The following is a 19,334-nucleotide window of genomic DNA, read 5'->3' as shown; positions in this document are numbered from 1 at the left end:
TGCAGTTTTTGCGCCTCACTGGTCCCACGGTCCGTTCCGCTTCCTCCCCAGGCCTGTGTGGGGATGGTTCCTGTGGACGGGCGTCTGTGCTGCAGCTGCTGATGCGATTACGGAGCAGGTGGGGCGGGGGAGCGCTCTGACAACTGCTTCCAATTAAAGGGACCGGGGAAGCCGCGGCAGCGATGGAGACGGAAACATATTAAAAAAAAGAAGTTTCAGAATTACGCGTAAGTAGGTCGGTGTTATTTTACATTGTGAAAGATATTATTTTGTTCCCGGCGCGTAAATTCGTATACCTGCCGATGCTTTGAGGTGTTTTTACGGCTATTTCTTAGCCCTTCCTCCAGGAAGTAGGCTAGCTGACGGCTGTTTTCAGTGCTCTGCCTGGGCCTCCATTGATAACCTGCTATCGGTAATATAGTCTTCCCAATGTTTTTATTTTAGCGAATTTGATTTGTATTCTATTGTTATTTAAGATCTAGTTAGCTATTGCAACACCCACCATATCAAGATTTGTCGCCGTTTATTTTAATTCAGTCTGTACATCTCATCTGTTTCCATGGCAACTAAAGCCGATGTTAGTCGTGCAGATGCTCAGCATCTCGGTCCTATGTTTTGATTTTTGTGTGTAGCTGTATTTATGAATTTAGCGTCACTCATTTTAAATTACACATTGAAAGGCAAAATAACTTGGTTTTTTAAAACACGACTGATTACTATATTGAACCCGAAGGGGGAGGCTATGCTTAAACGGCAGAGAAACGAAAATCAAAATGGTTGCTATCGAGCTAACGTTAACTAAGGCCGCAGAATGAACCTCCAAAGGTTTACGTTTGGTTTGCCTTATTATTAAGGTCGCTTGGACATTTGGGTCCAAAGTATACGCATGTGCATGCAGGGTTGTTAAAGATGTTTCCTGTCTTTGGTATCCAAAAAAAACGTTTACTTTGTCTTACTGAATTGATGCACGTAACCTGGTTTCTGGCCCAGTACATTTGACACGGATCCAAAAGTGTTTTATGCAGTAAATTAATTATGTATGGTACCTTTTAATTAATTCTTGAAATTCCATCTTGTGGACTATCTCTCCATCCAAGCGTTGAACGGAAAGGAGATCAAATGAACGGTTCGATTGAAGTGTATTACAATATTGGCATTTGTTCACCAAACGTGTATTAGTATATTATCTGTGCACTGGGAAGATAGACATCTCACCTACACTAAGATAGAAAATAATAATAATAATAATAATAATAATAATAATAATAATAATAATAATAATAATAACTATAGTGATAACAATATCAAAAATACTCAATTTCAGGAGTGTTGTATATTTATCCTATATTTTTAAATGGAGGCTAATTTTGCACAGGAAGTATGGGAAAGTATTTGGAGAACATAAACTAGCCAAGCATTTGTATATTATTATTAAAGTTATAACATCGGTGTGTGGAAAGTCCTTCTTAACCAAATTCAATTAGTCTTTATTAGGGGTCATTGCTGGTACCTTTTTGCTTTTCTTAGGTGTATTGTTGTTATTTTGAGCTACAAGGTAGCAGGGAGATGTTCACAGCTATAGGCCATACATTGTCCAGTCAGAATGAAGCAAACCTGACCCTTGGAAATGTAAAAACATATCTCTTGGCGCAATAACAAGCCTCTGCGTTAAAGCAGAAATCTCTATTGAAAATGGCCAAATGCCAATTCAAACAACTTGATTACGTGGTGCCATATTGAGCAAATTACACTGTCAACAGCTGACCCACATTCACTTTGACCCACATGCTGCTGTGCACGTGTGCAATGGGAAGTTTGTAACATCTTAAATTACAAGCTATTACTATTGCTGCCACCGCTGTGGTCTCCATATGGATTGCACCGGCGGTATAGTGGGTGTAGCTATTACTGCATCGCTGATGTAGTTTTAGCTGGACACTGCTTGGCTCCTCCTGCTGACCCGCTGTTCCTGGGCATGGATGAGCCCAGTGGGCTGGGTTTGAATCCGGACTGTGCCCCTGTTCACTGTGGCTGGTCCGCCTCCGTAGCCGTCCGGAGTTAGCCACGTTGTGGCCCACAGTTAAGGCCTGTCCACACCAACGACTTTAATGATAATAAAAAAATATGTTCTTTTAAAACTCGTTCTAACTGAAGTGGTCCACCCCACAACGACAGGGATGAACGATGTTGTTGGGTTCACTTTCAGAGCGGTTTTTTTTTCCAGCTGCTTGAGCAGTAAAACTCTGACAGCCAATCAAATTCACAGGGCTTCATGTTCAAAAGGGCAGATGACATAGCTGAGAGGCTATTTACAGAGCATTATCTTTAATCAGTGTGGATGCTCACATCGTTGTTGTTATAGTTATCGTTCTTGGTGTGTGCGGGCCTCTAGGGAGATTTTAGTCTGCGGGGATCTGTCTCATTGCTCTCTAGCCACCCCTGCTGTTTGGCCAGGCTCTGGTGATCTGCAGTCTTCCTCAAACTCAGGTCTGCACCAGCGTGCCTTGTGACCTGTGGTCTGGTGACATCAAAATCAGAGACTTTTTTTTTTTTTTTTCTTGATTTCTTAATATTGTCTTTTAAAATCATATTTAAAAAATCTTTAAATAAGCTTTACATTTAATGTTCTTGTCCGTCTCATCGGTGATTTGTCAATATAGTATATTGATAGTATTTATTGATATTAGGCAGAATGTCATCAAATTGGTTACAGTGTTTGGCAAAAAGTCTTGCCTGAAATTTGCAACAAACTCAAACTAAGTTTGCTCTATCTAATGGGCCAAGATACCAACAGCTTCAATTAACCTGCCCGGTTATTCCAGACTCCCAGTGGGAAGAATGTCCTTTTTCAGAATGTGAAGCTAATTGCAGCCTTCAGCTGCTTCCTCCCACATCACGAAGCTCACACCATATCATTTCGCTTTCCACCCTGCTCCACCAGCATATGCTAAGTGCAGCAATTACATTTTAAATTGTGTGTAACAAGCCTTTTCCTGACACATTCGGTATTAGGAAAAGGGGGGGGGAGAGGGGGAAAGAAGTGCATTATGTTGTCATTCAGTCCTTCGGCCATTTTCCTCCCGCTGAAGGTAATTTTGCCTTCAGTTCAGGGTTCCATCTTGTGAAAATGGTCGCACAGATTGCAGCCACAGGTTTGCTTTAAAATGGCGGTACTTGATTACTTTGAATTTGTACTTTGATATATTAATAGAGGAGGCTTATTTCAAAGCCAGTATGGGGTTTGGAGCTTGATTTGCTGGAAACACCACTGGCTGCCATCATTTAAAAAGTGAAACTTTTTTTTTTAATGTTAAACTTTTAATATGCATGTAGATGAATCTGCACTCTGCAATTTCTCTTCTGTTCCTACGAAGTTAAATTGGCAGAAATAAAGTGTCTGGTGGGTGTTCTATCATTACTGTCATTGTGCAGAAAACTAACAGTAAATTGTACATCTAAAGTCTCGTCAAAGGTCATTCACTTCTGGCTTTCTTTGCCTAATTTGAATGCAAATGAGGTTGATAACTTTTTTATTTTGTGAAAAAAAGAGTTTATCATTATGTAGCGCTGCAAGGCATGCAAGAGTAATCCTGGCCCCAGAAACCAGAACGTGTTTTGTTCAGCATGGAACGCCTTGTGCCTCAGTGTGTTATGATTGGTGTGATCTTCAGAAAACCCCGGTACCGCAATGGCTGACCGTTTTACCCAGACGCAGGCTACGGTACATGCACCGCATGCATGATGTCTGCCGAAAAGCTGAGCTCCTCCCTCATCATTCCACACATCAGACACCCTGACCTCCTCACTCATCATGGTAAATGGTTGGCATTTATATAGCACCTTTATCCAAAGCGCTGTACAATTGATGCTTCTCATTCACCCATTCATACACACACTCACACACTGACGGTGATTGGCTGCCATGCAAGGCGCCGACCAGCTCGTCAGGAGCATTTGGGGGTTAGGTGTCTTGCTCAGGGACACTTCGACACAGCCCGGGCGGGGGATCGAACCGGCAACCCTCCGACTGCCAGACGACTGCTCTTACTGCCTGAGCCATGTCACCCCCATTCCTCATTCCACACATCAGACTCCCTGAGCTCCTCCCTTATCATTCCACACATCAGACTCCTGCCACCTTACGCCTGTCCAGGCCCCCATTCATTCATTAAAACACAATTACCCAATGATATATCAACGCTTCATTCTGCTGTTGGAAACATGAAATAATCTTTTACTCGAACAACTTATTTTGACTTAACCGTTCGTTCGTTTCCCTTCTGATTCCTAAAATCTGATTCAACCCAAAATGTGAAAATGGTAAAGGACTCCACTATTTTATGGTTTTAACCCTTAAATGTTGCAGGCATTGAGGATGATATTCTGTAAATGATTGTTAAATTTCACAGTTAGACCTATGAGTATAGCTAGGGAGAGATGGACCAGAGAGCATACAGCACAGGGAACAAAGGATGGAAAATGTGAGAAGAGTCCTGATTGGCCAATCCAAGGCCACGCCCTCCTCACACCTTCAGCTCACGGAATAATGAGCCGCCATTTTGATGTACGGCGCGCCCACTTGCACCTCAGGGTTGTAATGATGATGTGGAAATGGCGGTTTTTGTTGTGAGCTCGTGCCTTCCCTCCCGCCGCAGCGTGTGACAGCGTCCGTAACGGTAAGTGCTCATCGCCAAATGTACTGCTGTAGCGTGATGTCTCTCTGATGGCAGGGCTCAGGAGGCGTTCAATCCGACCCCCCCCCAAATCCGGGCTCATAGTCTCTCTCGCTGGCTCCCACACCCCTCTGTAACCTGGGGATGAACGCACCAATGAGGAGCCTGACAGTGAGTCACACGGTCCTGCAGTCCAGTCTGTCCCCAACACCTCACCCCGTGTCGCATATATGCCTCTGTCAGACGTGGTGGACACCTGTCTCTACCGCCGCCCTGTACTGTTCCCGTCGGTATGCCATATATGCCATGTTTACTAACTGTGGTGTGTTATTTGCAGGATATGCCTGATCGCATGTTATGTGCCGTGCTGGAGCCATTTCAGCTTTACTATTCCCGTTGGTATGTGCGCTAGTTTCTGTGATTGCGTGTGATTTTTAGTTTTTTCCTTTTATATATTACATAAGCCAGACCCTACCCCTGACCCCCTTGCACACGACGCACGATACACACCCAACGTCAACCCCAACACAGCTAGCTCCCCCCGTGGGTTGATGTCGGATAGTTTAGGCCTCCGTTGTGGTGTGATCGTAGGCCCGGGTAAGTCCCCCCCCCCCCCGTGTGTGTGCGACAGCAGGTTTCTGTGTTGTGTGTTCCCGTGTTGCTTTGGTCGTGAACCACTGTGGTCATCCAGCCATGCGACCGCGTGCAGTGCTGTGCCCTGTTGTGTTCATATCGGGCGTGCGACATTCCAGAGCTGTTCTCTCTCACCTCGCCCTCTGCATGCCCTCAGAGACCAGCTTTTCCGTGGACAGCGACATCTTAAACGTCTTTGTCTCAAAGTGTGTGGGAAATATTGTCTCGTTACGAATGACTCTGTACAGCTACCAGTGATAAAGTCGTGATTACTGTTTGTTTTCTGTATGTATAGATTGTTTTTGCTAAATTGTGATAAATAGTAAGTGCCCACCATAGTAAATTCATGATCAGGTAGCTAGATGTCGAGAGACAGTTTTGTGGGAATTTGTGGGAATATGATTTCGCTAGGATATATAGGATATATAGGATATAAGACATAGTCTAGTTGTATAGCAGCATTCTGCTTATTTTTAACAAACAACTGTGTCTTCGTAATGTAAATCGGGACAGTTTATACGTTTATTTTTCTGGTGTTTGCATTGTTTTTGGGAATGTATAGTGAGAGAAATGTGCTGTATTGACCTTCAGTGGTTAAGCGTTTCTGAAAATACCGTCTGTTGTGGGAGTCTGCTGTGATTAGGCTCTGCTACAGTGATCTGTGAGACTGTGTATCGATGCAGACGTCTGGGCCTGTCTGGGGCTAGTTGAATATTCTTAGCATGGAGATAACCGTCAGCCATTGACGAGACGCTGTTGGCTTCAGGCTGAATGAAAACCCATTAGACTGGTTTGTGTGATCCTGGAGAGAGATGAGGCGGGCAGATCGTCCTCTGAAGGACCCCCACTTAAGGGGAGGCTCCACAGGTGAAAAGGGTCATTCTGATTAAGTCCATTTTGACCGACTGTGTACTATGATATTATGTTATACTGTTATAAAATCTATGAAGCAATAATCAGGAGCAATTTTAAGTAGTTTATTTAGTTGTTTTTATACCAGCTGTGTCAAACATGCCATGCACCAAAAAGAGTTCCTAAATTCTATACTATGTCCTGTACAAAAAAACTTGAAGATACAGTTACTACCAAATTTTACTTGGTGCTTCTTACCCGCAATTGCTTTATTGAATATATTTTCATATGTATATTTAATACATTTACTAATGTGTGTGTGTGTGTCTGAGCCCTTTCAGGGTATTCCTGTGTGTTGAGCCAGTCACTCTCTCTCTCTCTCTCTCTCTCTCTCTCTCTCTCTCTCTCTCTCTCTCTCCCCCTCCCTCTTCCCATCTCTTTCTCTCCCTCTCCCCTTCTCTCTCCCTCTCTTTCTGCTCCCCCTCTCCCCTTTCCCCCCTCTCACCCTCCCTCTCTCCCCCTCTCTCCCCCTCTCTCTCCCTCTCTCCCTGTCTCTCCCTGTCTCTCTCTCTCTCTCTCTCTCTCTCTCTCTCTCCCTCTCTCTCTCTCTCTCTCCCCCTCTCCCTCTCCCTCTCTCTCTCTCTCTCTCTCTCTCTCTCTCTCTCCCTCTCTCCCTCTCCCTCTCCCTCTCCCTCTCCCTCTCCCTCTCTCTCTCTCTCCCCCTCCCCCTCTCCCTCTCCCTCTCCCTCTCTCTCTCTCTCTCTCTCTCTCTCTCTCTCAGATCCACTCCCTGTATAGTACCGCGAGTCCCAGCATGCTGAAGAGGAAGCAGAGTTCCCGGGTCGAGGCCCCGCCCATGACCGATTTCGGCCCGGACGAAACACTCGCTGACAGCGCCGATATTCTCTGGATCAACAAACCAGTGAGTGCCGCTGACTCGGTTCTGATGGGGTCATACAGTACTACCAGAGACTCTGTATGGAGGGGTCATACAGTACTACCGGAGACTCTGTATGGAGGGGTCATATGGCACTGCCCAGAGACTCTGAATGGAGGGGTCATATGGTACTGCCCAGAGACTCTGTATGGAGAGGTCATACAGTACTACCGGAGACTCTGTATGGAGGGGTCATATGGCACTGCCCAGAGACTCTGTATGGAGGGGTCATATGGTACTGCCCAGAGACTCTGTATGGAGGGGTCATATGGCACTGCCCAGAGACTCTGTATGGAGAGGTCATATGGTACTGCCCAGAGACTCTGTATGGAGGGGTCATATGGCACTGCCCAGAGACTCTGTATGGAGGGGTCATATGGCACTGCCCAGAGACTCTGTATGGAGAGGTCATATGGTACTGCCCAGAGACTCTGTATGGAGGGGTCATATGGTACTGCCCAGAGACTCTGTATGGAGGGGTCATATGGCACTGCCCAGAGACTCTGTATGGATGTGGCATTCATAGTTCCACTTGTTTATCCGGAATCTCCGGAACCTGTGTGGCCTTGTAACCGCTAATGGCCTCATTTATTGCACTTCTTTAGTAACGCTGCTTTCGGAGGTGAGGGGGACTTTGAGCTCCAAATACATGCACCATCCACGTTGAAGTTGAAATTAAACTATTGATTTTAGTTTTTCGAGGAAAACTACACTTAATGCTCAGCTTTTTCAAGCGGGGAAGTGGAAATGTGCAGTATATTTTATTTTCATCGTTCGCAAACGCTTTTGTTCCTCGGTAGTTTTTTTCTGTGAACTATTCCGTCAGAGCTGCAGTCCAAGGTGAAGGAGAGCAGAGGAGGATAAGGATATCTCTAAATATCCATGTTTACTGAATCATTTGTCATTCCTTTTGGCTTGAGGTTAAGTGGGTCTATTTGTATGTATGTAATGTTGCTGCAGATAAACCTACTAATTGTATTTGGTATCTGGTGGAGCTGTGATATCCTATTGTTGTACAACACAAGGATCAGCAACTCCCGGACCTAGAGGGCCGAGATCTGCTGGTTTTCCACCCTCCCTTTACCTGGGAGTCAGGTGTGTTCACCCTCCCTTTACCTGGGAGTCAGGTGTGTTCACCCTCCCTTTACCTGGGAGTCAGGTGTGTTCACCCTCCCTTTACCTGGGAGTTAGGTGTGAACCTCCCTTTACCTGGGAGTCAGGTGTGACCATCCTCCCTTTACCTGAGAGTCAGGTGTGTTCACCCTCCCTTTACCTGGGAGTCAGGTGTGCAGACAGTTGGGTTAATCAGCAGCACTAATTACCCGGGAGAAAAGAAAACCAGGGCTGGATTTAGATTTGAGGGCCAGAGTTGATGTATGATGTATAATCACTGTTGTGCATGTTGTGGGTTCTCTGTAGCCCCTTCATTAGTTGTGGCTTGCATATGCTTTGTGACACCTGGTGTCATTATTACCCTGATTAAGACCTTGTGTCGATGCACGTTAAGTATTTCTTTGCCTTGTTCTAGCCCATTTAATGAAGCATTTTATCCTTCTGACACCCAGAGACTGAGTGCCTTGGCCTGTTTCCTCGATGCTGCACTTGTTCATTTGCTCTTCAGAGTCGGGGTTTGTCCTGGATTACTGTTTAATCTCTAAATATTGTACAAATGAAAGCTGTGGGGCTGTAGTTATTAGATTGGCAGTATCTGAGGTGTATCTGTGGGTGTCAGCAGACGTGTGTTCAAGACGGCAAACTATGTTTGCAGCAAACAGACACTGTTGAGCGATTTCGAATGAACATTCCAATTAGTTTTCCACCAACGCCTTTTTAATACAAAATAAATGCAAATTCAGTCTAACAATGCTAGCTAGCTGATTAATGCCTACCAAGAATTAAAAAGCAAAGGTGAGAACAAATATTAAGTTGATTAGAGTGCGTTATAGCAGCCAAACAATGTTCTCTCAGAACCTCCATCGGCAGCCATTTTTGTTCACCACTCACAACCTTTTCAAACTTAGCTAGGTGAGGTGTATCTGAGGTCTGTGTATGTGTGCAAGTGTATCTGAGGTGTGTGTGGAGGTGTGTGAGGGGGAACAGTGGTGTGTGTGTGGAGGTGTATGTGGAGGTGTGTGTGGAGGTGTATCTGAGGTGTATGTGGAGGTGTATCTGAGGTGTGTGTGGAGGTGTATCTGAGGTGTATGTGGAGATGTATCTTAGGTGTGTGTGGAGGTGTATCTGAGGTGTATCTGAGGTGTGTGTGGAGGTGTATCTGAGGTGTATCTGAGGTGTGTGTGGAGGTGTATCTGAGGTGTATCTGAGGTGTATGTGGAGGTGTATCTGAGGTGTATCTGAGGTGTGTGTGGAGATGTATCTGAGGTGTGTGTGGAGGTGTGTGTGGAGGTGTATGTGGAGGTGTATCTGAGGTGTATCTGAGGTGTATGTGGAGGTGTGTGGAGGTGTGTGTGGAGGTGTATGGGTGTGTGTGGAGGTGTATCTGAGGTGTGTCTGAGGTGTGTGTGGAGGTGTGTGGAGGTGTATGTGGAGGTGTGTCTGAGGTGTATGTGAGGTGTGTGTGGAGGTGTGTGGAGGTGTATCTGCGCTGTATATGGAGATGTATCTGAGGTGTATCTGAGGTGTGTATGGAGATGTATCTGAGGTGTATCTGAGGTGTGTATGGAGGTGTATCTGAGGTGTATCTGAGGTGTGTGGAGGTGTGTGGAGGTGTGTGGAGGTGTGTGGAGGTGTATCTGAGGTGTATCTGAGGTGTGTGTGGAGGTGTGTGGAGGTGTACCTGCGCTGTATCTGAGGTGTATCTGAGGTGTATCTAACGGCCGTGCTCTCTGTGCTCTCCTCAGTGGGTCCACTCGTTGCTGCGAGCGTGCGCCATCATCAGCGTGATCTCCATGTGCATGAACACGCCCAAGACCTTCGAGCACTACCCGCCGCTGCAGTACGTGACCTTCGCCCTGGACACGCTGCTCATGTTCCTGTACACCGCCGAGATGATCGCCAAGATGCACATCCGCGGCATCGTCAAGGTAACGCTCCCCAGCTGCCCTCACCCTCACCTGCAGCTTAGTTGGCTGGTCTTGGTCAAATCCACCCAACGCATTGCATTTGAAAGCAACATTAGTGCATTAACAGGTGATTTGCAGATATAAAATATCTAAAGATATAAAAGCAGCCACTCACATGATCTAAATAATTATGAGAAAGTCGATAAGCCATTCGGAGAGTAATTACTCATTATTACTCATTATTGACAGGAGAAAGCTCCTGTTGCTTTGGGCAGCTCCAAAGCCACAAGCTTCACTGCAATAACCTGAATGAAGGGACTCTCTAATAACCTTTTATTGGCAAGTTTCAAGTGTAGGCCTGAAAATACAGTGCAATAATCGTTTATTATTCTCATTATAATAACGTTTCTCATTCCCATTGTGATAACGTTTATTATTTGTACTATTTTAGTGTGATTTGGAGTATTTGCTGGATGCAGAATGTGTTGTTATTTTTACACGAGCCGGGGAACACCGGAGGTGGTGTTTATCGGAGGTGGGGTTTTATTTACAGCTGTGATCCAGGGTGTGAAAGACAGGATGACGAAGTGAAAGACGGGAAGGAGTGAGAATTTACAGAAGAATAAAAGCCTGCGATATTAACAGTGGATAAGCAGGAGAACCCCTCCGCACTGGGCTGGGTTTAGCGGTGCCTTTCGCATCGTTACATATGGCAGCAGCAGAGAAAAGCACCGGCCTCCAAAACACCTCCTGGTGTATAATCTCTTCTGAGGAATCCCTGTCTTCCACACACAGGAAGGATCAAAAGATATACGTAACTGGTGTGCGTATGTACGTAACTCGTGTGCATAAAAATATAGAAATTACATATGCGTATTGTCCTCTGAGCATTACATTAATATCTGGCAGTACACTTCACACCAGTATAAACTTACATGTCACACCAGTATAAACTTGCACATTACACCAGTATCAACTTAGACTTCACACCAGTATAAACTTACACTTCACACCAGTATAAACATACACGTCACACCAGTAAAAACTTACACGTCACACCAGTATAAACATACACGTCACACCAGTAAAAACGTACTCGTCACACCAGTATAAACATACACATCACACCAGTAAAAACATACACGTCACACCAGTATGAACTTACCCAAGTCCTGTGGACCTGCACACTAAAGCTTCCTCTGAAAGGTCCTCCTCCGACTTCACTCTGTGAGCTCAGCCGTAGTCTGCGGTGTGAAACGAGGCCGGCAGAACGCCGCGTGTGTGGGAGGGGAGCGGTGGAGACCACACTCCTGAATCAGCAGGGGCGTTCCTCCATGCTAATTGGCCATTCCGGGTTGGGGTGGGAATTTGACGGGCTCAGCCTCTGTGCAGTGCAGACGGCTGTACGTATGTACCCTGTAGGGTGGGAGAGCGTCTTTAGCAACACAACCTCACTCCAGCTTCCAGGCTCTATTCCAACTCCACCTGTAGGCCAGCGGAGGATGGGCTCCCCCGATAGCTGGGTTCCTCCCCAGATTTCTTTCCATTAGGGAGTTTTTTTCTCTCCACTGTTTGAGGGTTTTTCGCCCCACTGGGGAGTTTTTTTTACCTCGTGCTATCTGGAGGCTCAGGGCTGGTGTTCCCCCTTTCTCTGCTGTTCTGTGTCATCTTTGTGACAGTCCTTTGGGAGAAGCACTGTACAAATGAAAGGGAATTGAATTGAATTCTGTTCAGAAAATGTCAGGTGATCGTTCTTTTGGTACGTGTTGCTGATGGACGGATGTTTACATCACCATGAGCAGCTGATCCTGTCAACCAATCGGATGGGCAGATCTCAGGGATGGGGCCCACGGAACTCCAGGGTCTCCGTGGAAACATGAATTACATCAGAGCTCCTGAGACGGCGAAATAGATCCCTTTATTGGAAACTGAACACAGTGAGTTTGCCGACCACCCTATTTCCTCAACTCTAGACCGGGTGTGGCTGCTTCTTAACTCGGCTGGCCAACTCATCAGTCTGTTGTTGGGTAAACTCTACTTTAGTAACATTCTTCAGTGCAGTGTATCTAAGATAACGTCATAAAGAAACTGAAAATAATGTTACAGAGTCACTTACGGTCATGTGGCTCATCCAATTCTGTCAGCCTCATTTCATGGAATATAAACAGAAAAAATTTTACAATGTTAACTTTCTTATTCTTGTGCAGACCCGGAATGACATGCACCATATGGAGGATTGTTTAAGGTTGCACGGTTAGGAGCACCATATGGGAATCCAGGATGGTGATTATTTTGTCCTTAAATAGCTGGCAGGCATTTTGTTTTCACTCCTTCAAAGGTACGATAGGTGGGCGATCTCCCTGGGGGAGATAACTGCCGATTTCTAGTGTGAACGGTGTGAAAATGGCTGAACCTGGCGGCTGTTCCATCCCGGTTCTCCCGCTCAGGATATCACCACCAAACACTCTGTCTTTCTCTCTGAGTGTCGGTTCAATTTTCTGTGCACAACATCAAAAGATGTGGCAGTCTCTGAATCTAATTAAATTGCGTTAAATAATGCAGCCCTCGCTTAAATTGTCGAAGTGACTCCAACTGGAAATGAACCCTCTGTAATGTACAGTTGAGTCATTAAATTCCGTGCAGTCTGGAATCCTAACAGGCTACGGTTATTCATGCGATGCCGGTTCTGTAATATTCCCGGTGCATTTCAGAATCGGAACACAAACGGTGCGTGCGTCCATTGTTAGTGGATGTTCAGAAATGTGTTCAGGTTTGGATTCGTAGAGCCCTTCGATTGAGGTGCATCTGATTCCAGCTGTTGTTGAATACGCAGCTCAATCAGTCCGTATGTTCCAGGCCTGGTGGGGTGGTGTGTGATATCTGGGGTCGGATTAAATGGAGTCTGCATGGATGTACTGATTCAAGATCTTTCACCTGCTGGAAAATGTATTAAAGCATGTACAACATTGTCCATCATACGCCACGGTCCTTGAGGGCAGAGAACTGCTGGTTTTCCACCCTCCCTTTACCTGGGAGGCTGGTGTGGAGACAGTCTGGCCAATCAGTAACACTAATTACCTGGGAGAAAAGAAAACCAGGGGTGGATTTGGATTAGAGGGCCGGATATGATGATCATCGCTTTGTACTGCATGCTAATTTCTCAACTAATTTTCAATTTCCTGTGCAATTCACGTCAGTGAACGTCACGATTAATGCAGTTGTCTATTTGTAATGCAGTTGTCTTTTTGTAATGCAGCTGTCTGTCTGTAATGCAGTTGTCTGTTTGTAATGCAGTTGTCTGTTGAAGCAATTGCATCTGCTCTACTGTATCAGATTTATATTGAATGAATCATTCATGTTTGCAATTGTGCTATGAAAAAACAAATATGATTAATGCTTCAAGCAAATGGAGTGTTTATGTAATACAAATAATAAGTTGCAATTAATTAAAGCAAATTACGTAATTAACTCTGAAAGCAATTTTTCTTTTAGCACAAAATTAAATGCCAACTTCAATTTGGACACGCCAGTCCTCTCTGTTAAAACATGTTTTTATGGAGTGCTCTTAAGCTGCAGTACTGCTGAACATTGTACAGGAAACTTATGTGGCAGTAAATTTTGTGCACAGGAGACTATTTTGGTAGAACTGCCATATTTGCCTTTTCCGTGGGCATCTCTACTTTGTTTGCTTTTTGGGGACAATTTCACTTTGTTCCAAGTCAAGAACATGCTTCCAGTGTGATGCATCTAAGGCTTCTAGCCAAGGCTAACTCCCTTTGTGCTGCAGCACTCGATACAGTACTATCCCATAGGTCTGTGTTGCAGTTAGCACTCTGTTTCTTTTGAAACCATGAATATGTGTGACCTGAGCAAGGAAGTGAACATGATGTGTGTGTGTGTGTGCACATGTGTGTGTGCGCGCGTGCACGTATGTGTATGTGTGTGTGTGTGTGTGTGCGTGCGTGCGTGTGTGTGTGCGTCTGTGTGTGTGTGCGTGCGTGTGTGTGTGTATGCACATGTATGTGCGTGCACGTGTGTGTGTGTGCGTGTGTCTGTGTGTTCAGCCTCCTGGCAGTAATATCCTGTCCAGTTAGCCAGATGCCTGTTACCCAACCTGTACACGTGCAGCTGTTAGCATTAATATGTCCACGTTAATATTCTGTGTGATCTGCTTTCATGTGCACTGAAATCTTTTCTGAGCAAACCGAGGCATTGTACACAGGAGCACACTTTGGGAAACAGAAGATGGAGAATTCAGTGTATTAGTGTAAGGAGCACACTTTGGTAAACAGAAGATGGTGAATTCAGTGTATGGGAGTCAGCAGTGGCTGCATTGACGAGTTCCGGCTGATTCTCACAGGTCTCCCGTTTTCTGGAAGCCCTGAGTCTGCTCGCTGACGCCCTCATTTCAGTAACGACGAGCAGCACTCCGCTGCCCGGCCGCTGTGTAAAACAGCCAAACGGCTGCTGGTTCCTGCAGCCATAAAGTGCTCATTACGGGAGAATTTAGCTTTGCGACGGCTACTGAAGAGTGAAATGAGCCTCCCCACCCAAACAGCCTGCGCTCCTGTCCGTCAGGCCGGAGAACGGCCCCCTGGGTAATATTATATGCCAGTTTAGGAATAATTAGATTTGTCCACTTTGTCCTCCTGGCGTGGCCTCCGGAGCGGTCTTTAGAGAGGGCTTAATGGCTCCTTATTTATGGGGCTGCGCTGGGCCCCGGTGGCGCTAAAGGAAGATTAAGGCTGGTTCAGTTATTACCTTTATTAGGGTCTGATCGATGCTACTGTACCACCACATGCCCACTCACCTTCACTGAGGCCATCGTTCATTACTGTCAGACTATTATTATTCAGTTCCTCTCCGGGAAAGAAATGCTTCGCTGCACGTTGTTCCAAACAGTTTTTTTTGAGTTGTAGGTATGGATGTTTTCTCGGATAACCGCTGTATTCTTTGTGATTGTTACAGTATGTTTACAAAAAGCAAAACAACAAAAAGTGAATTCATTTAAAGTGATGCCAGTGTATTTATCATGACCCTTACTGACCTCAAAAGTGAATTAAGTTATTGATTATTATTATTTTTATTATTATTATTATTTTGTGCATTTTCTGGATAATGAATGTTTTTCTGTTTTTCCTCCAGGGGGACAACCCTTACGTGAAGGATCGCTGGTGCATGTTCGACGGCTTCATGGTGTTCTTCCTCTGGGTCTCCCTGGTGCTGCAGGTACACACAGCCCCTTCTCCCCAAAGAGGCTTTACAAACACAGAGAGGAGCCTGTTTCTGTCGTTACATTACACACCATTACACACCGTTACACACTGTTACACAACAGTACACACCATTGCACACCATTACATGCCATTACACACCAGTACATGACATTACACTGCACTTGTTTAGCAGATCCGTCCACACCACAAATTATAAATGTAACTATAACTAAATATATCTATAACTAAATATTGATTCAATCTTTTTAACTGAAGTGCGTGGTGGGGTCCACATCACAACTATAACGATCATGACAGTGATGAACGATGTCGTTGGAATCACTTTTGGAGCAATTTTTTCCGGCTGGATGACCAATAAAAGGCTGACAGCCAATCAAAATCCATCTGAATTTACAGGCCGTCATGTTCAAAATGGGCGGCACGGATGGTGCAGTGGGTAGCACTGCCGCCTCACAGCATGGAGGTCCTGGGTTCGAATCCCCGTCGGCCGGGGCCTCTCTGTGCGGAGTTTGCATGTTCTCCCCGTGTTTGCGTGGGTTTCCTCCGGGTACTCCGGTTTCCTCCCACAGTCCAAAGACATGCAGGTTAGGCTGATTGGAGAGTCTAAATTGCCCGTAGGTATGAGTGTGTGAGTGAATGGTGTGTGTGCCCTGTGATAGACTGGCGACCTGTCCAGGGTGTATTCCTGCCTTTCGCCCAATGTATGCTGGGATAGGCTCCAGCCCCCTGCGACCCTGATCAGGATGAGCGGGTTCAGATAATGGATGGATGGATGGATGGATGTTCAAAATGGCAGATGATATAACCGAGAGGCTATTTACTTGTTCACTTGTGTTATCGTTCAGCGGTGTGGATGCGCACATCGTTATCGTTATAGTTATCATTATTGTTAGGGTTATTGTTCTTGGTACGGACGGGGCTTAAGTCAGTAGTGTTACATAACTAGAAGCGAGGCATGATTACTGGGTGATCGCAAGGCAGACCGAGCTGAAAACGTTGTCCACCGTTCTCCCTCGAGTATTTGACTCTCGGTTCTTGCGGTTCTCAGGTGTGTGACTTGGTTTTTGTGGTTGTCAGGTGTGTGACTCTCGGTTCTTGTGGTTCTCAGGTGTGTGACTCTCGGTTCTTGTGGTTCTCAGGTGTGTGACTCGGTTCTTTTGGTTCTCAGGTGTGTCTCTCAGTTCTTGCGGTCCTAAGGTGTGTGACTTGGTTCTTGTGGTTCTCAGGTGTGTGTCTCGGTTCTTGCGGTTCTCAGGTGTATGACTTGTTTCTTGTGGTTCTCAGGTGTGTGTCTCTTGGTTCATGAGGTTCTCAGGTGAGTGATTTGGTTCTTAAGGTTCTCAGGTGTGTGACTCGGTTCTTGTGGTTCTCAGGTGCGTGATTCTCGGTTCTTGCGGTTCTCAGGTGTGTGACTCGGTCCTTTTGGTTCTCAGGTGTATCTCTCAGTTCTTGCGGTCCTAAGGTGTGTGACTTGGTTCTTGTGGTCCTAAGGTGTGTGACTTGGTTCTTGTGGTTCTCAGGTGTGTGACTCGGTTCTTGTGGTTCCCAGGTGTGTGACTCGGTTCTTGTGGTTCTCAGGAGTGTGACTCGGTTCTTGTGGTTCCCAGGTGTGTGACTCGGTTCTTGTGGCCCTCAGGTGTTTGAGATCGCGGAGATCGTGGATCAGATGTCTCCGTGGGGAATGTTGCGGATCCCCAGGGCTCTCATCATGATCCGAGCGTTCCGGATCTACTTCCGCTTCGAGCTGCCACGCACACGCATCACCAACATCCTCAAGTGAGCGACTTACTGAACGCATGACATCATGTATCTACGAGATGAGATTCACTGTGTGTTTAAATAGGGGATGTGTAATAAGGACCTTATAGTAATGAATACTAGACCTGTGAGGTAGTCTTTGCAATTCTGTCTTGTTATTTGAATGTCTGAATATTTCCATATAAATGAGATTCAGATGTGAGCAGTGTTTGTTTATGTTTTCATTCTATTAATGTAATGTTAAGCGGAAAGAGTAATGTCCTAGTGCACACTCTAGTGTAAATAAGGAGGTGAAAGTTTGGCCTGTTTTTGACCACATTTTCTCTCTGACTCTCTCCTCAGACGGTCCGGAGAACAGATCTGGAGTGTGTCCATATTCCTGCTCTTCTTCCTCCTGCTCTACGGAATTCTGGGAGTTCAGATGTTCGGAACGTTTAACTACCACTGCGTCACCAACGACACGGTCAAAGAGTAAGGGGCTAACGCCGATGCTAACCCACGCTGAAGACTCATTTCATTTTACATTTTATTTACTGCACGGGGACATGTTGAGGAGTGCTGAGTTTACTGAGAATAAAACATACAATATTTCCAAAACAGAAAACTAAAACAACCAATGCATAAGACATTATTTACAAGATGTGAATTCTATTGCAACATTAATTAAAACATTCAGGCCATTCACAATTAAATGTAATGGGCTTTCTTTTTTTTCAGATTCCAGAAAAACTAATAAGCTTTGAGTTTGAGGGGCATGCTTCAGATGGAGGGAGAGAGAGAGGGGGAGAGGGAGGAATGCTTACACGTACAGGAATACGCTCAGATGGAGGGAGAGAGGGAGAGAGACAGAGAGAGAGAGGGAGAGACAGAGAGAGTGGGAGAGGGAGAGACAAGGGGGGAGAGGGAGGAATGGAGGGAGAGAGAGAGAAAGGGAGGGATGGAGGGAGAGACAGAGGGAGAGAGAGGGAAAGGGAGGGATGGAGGGAGAGACAGGGGAGAGAGAGAGAAAGGGAGGGATGGCGGGAGGGATGGAGGGAGAGACTTAAAAAGGCTGGCAGAAAGAGGTTTCCCTTTGTCACTGCAGTATCTTCATGATGCATGCTTTCAGATGGCACCGAGTCTGTGCCACGGACTATAAAAACATAAATGGAGCTTTTTGATTCTGTATGAAATGCCTGACATCAATTAATCTGTGAGCGACAAATGTTTGCCCAGTGGACTCTCGGCAATTTCGATCAAAAGTGTTTTTGATCACAGTAATTCCCTCATTTAAATTCTTTCCCTTTTTTTGGCTGCATGAAATTGTGAAATGACTCTGAGCCGTAAAGAGCAGCGCTGGTCCGACACGGCTGCCTGCGGAGTTTTACTCTGTTTTACTCTGTTTTACTCTGCTGGTGGAGTTTTACTCTGTTTTACTCTGTTTTACTCTGTTTTACTCTGCTGGTGGAGTTTTACTCTGGTTTACTCTGCTGGTGGAGTTTACTCTGTTTTACTCTGTTTTACTCTGCTTGCGGAGTTTTACTCTGTTTTACTCTGCCTGTGGAGTTCACTCTGCCTGTGGAGTTTACTCTGTTTTACTCTGCTGGTGGAGTTTACTCTGTTTTACTCTGCTGGTGGAGTTTACTCTGTTTTACTCTGTTTTACTCTGCCTGCGGAGTTTTACTCTGTTTTACTCTGCCTGTGGAGTTCACTCTGCCTGTGGAGTTTACTCTGTTTTACTCTGCTGGTGGAGTTTACTCTGTTTTACTCTGCTGGTGGAGTTTTACTCTGTTTTACTCTGTTTTACTCTGCCTGCGGAGTTTTACTCTGTTTTACTCTGCCTGTGGAGTTCACTCTGCCTGTGGAGTTTACTCTGTTTTACTCTGCTGGTGGAGTTTTACTCTGTTTTACTCTGCTGGTGGAGTTTACTCTGTTTTACTCTGTTTTACTCTGCCTGCGGAGTTTTACTCTGTTTTACTCTGCCTGTGGAGTTCACTCTGCCTGTGGAGTTTACTCTGTTTTACTCTGCTGGTGGAGTTTACTCTGTTTTACTCTGCTGGTGGAGTTTACTCTGTTTTACTCTGCTGGTGGAGTTTTACTCTGTTTTACTCTGCCTGTGGAGTTCACTCTGCCTGTGGAGTTTACTCTGTTTTACTCTGCTGGTGGAGTTTACTCTGTTTTACTCTGCTGGTGGAGTTTTACTCTGTTTTACTCTGTTTTACTCTGCCTGCGGAGTTTTACTCTG

General features: G+C 45.5%; 1 protein-coding gene across 1 annotated transcript in view; it reads left to right on the top strand.

The window, feature by feature from the left end:
- Nucleotides 1-129: 129 nt before the first annotated feature.
- Nucleotides 130-19,334, top strand: part of nalcn (sodium leak channel, non-selective) — a 137,857-nt gene continuing 118,652 nt past the window's right edge. Inside the window, 7 exon segments of the mRNA XM_061227054.1 lie at nucleotides 130-227; nucleotides 5,011-5,072; nucleotides 6,940-7,080; nucleotides 9,954-10,136; nucleotides 15,261-15,344; nucleotides 16,989-17,128; nucleotides 17,453-17,581. Of these exon segments, the coding sequence (XP_061083038.1) occupies nucleotides 5,031-5,072; nucleotides 6,940-7,080; nucleotides 9,954-10,136; nucleotides 15,261-15,344; nucleotides 16,989-17,128; nucleotides 17,453-17,581 (719 nt within the window). The 5' untranslated portion in view covers nucleotides 130-227; nucleotides 5,011-5,030.

This window comes from Conger conger, chromosome 17, assembly GCF_963514075.1.
Source record: "Conger conger chromosome 17, fConCon1.1, whole genome shotgun sequence".
Lineage (NCBI taxonomy): Eukaryota > Metazoa > Chordata > Actinopteri > Anguilliformes > Congridae > Conger > Conger conger.
This window is presented reverse-complemented; position numbering and strand designations above follow the sequence as displayed.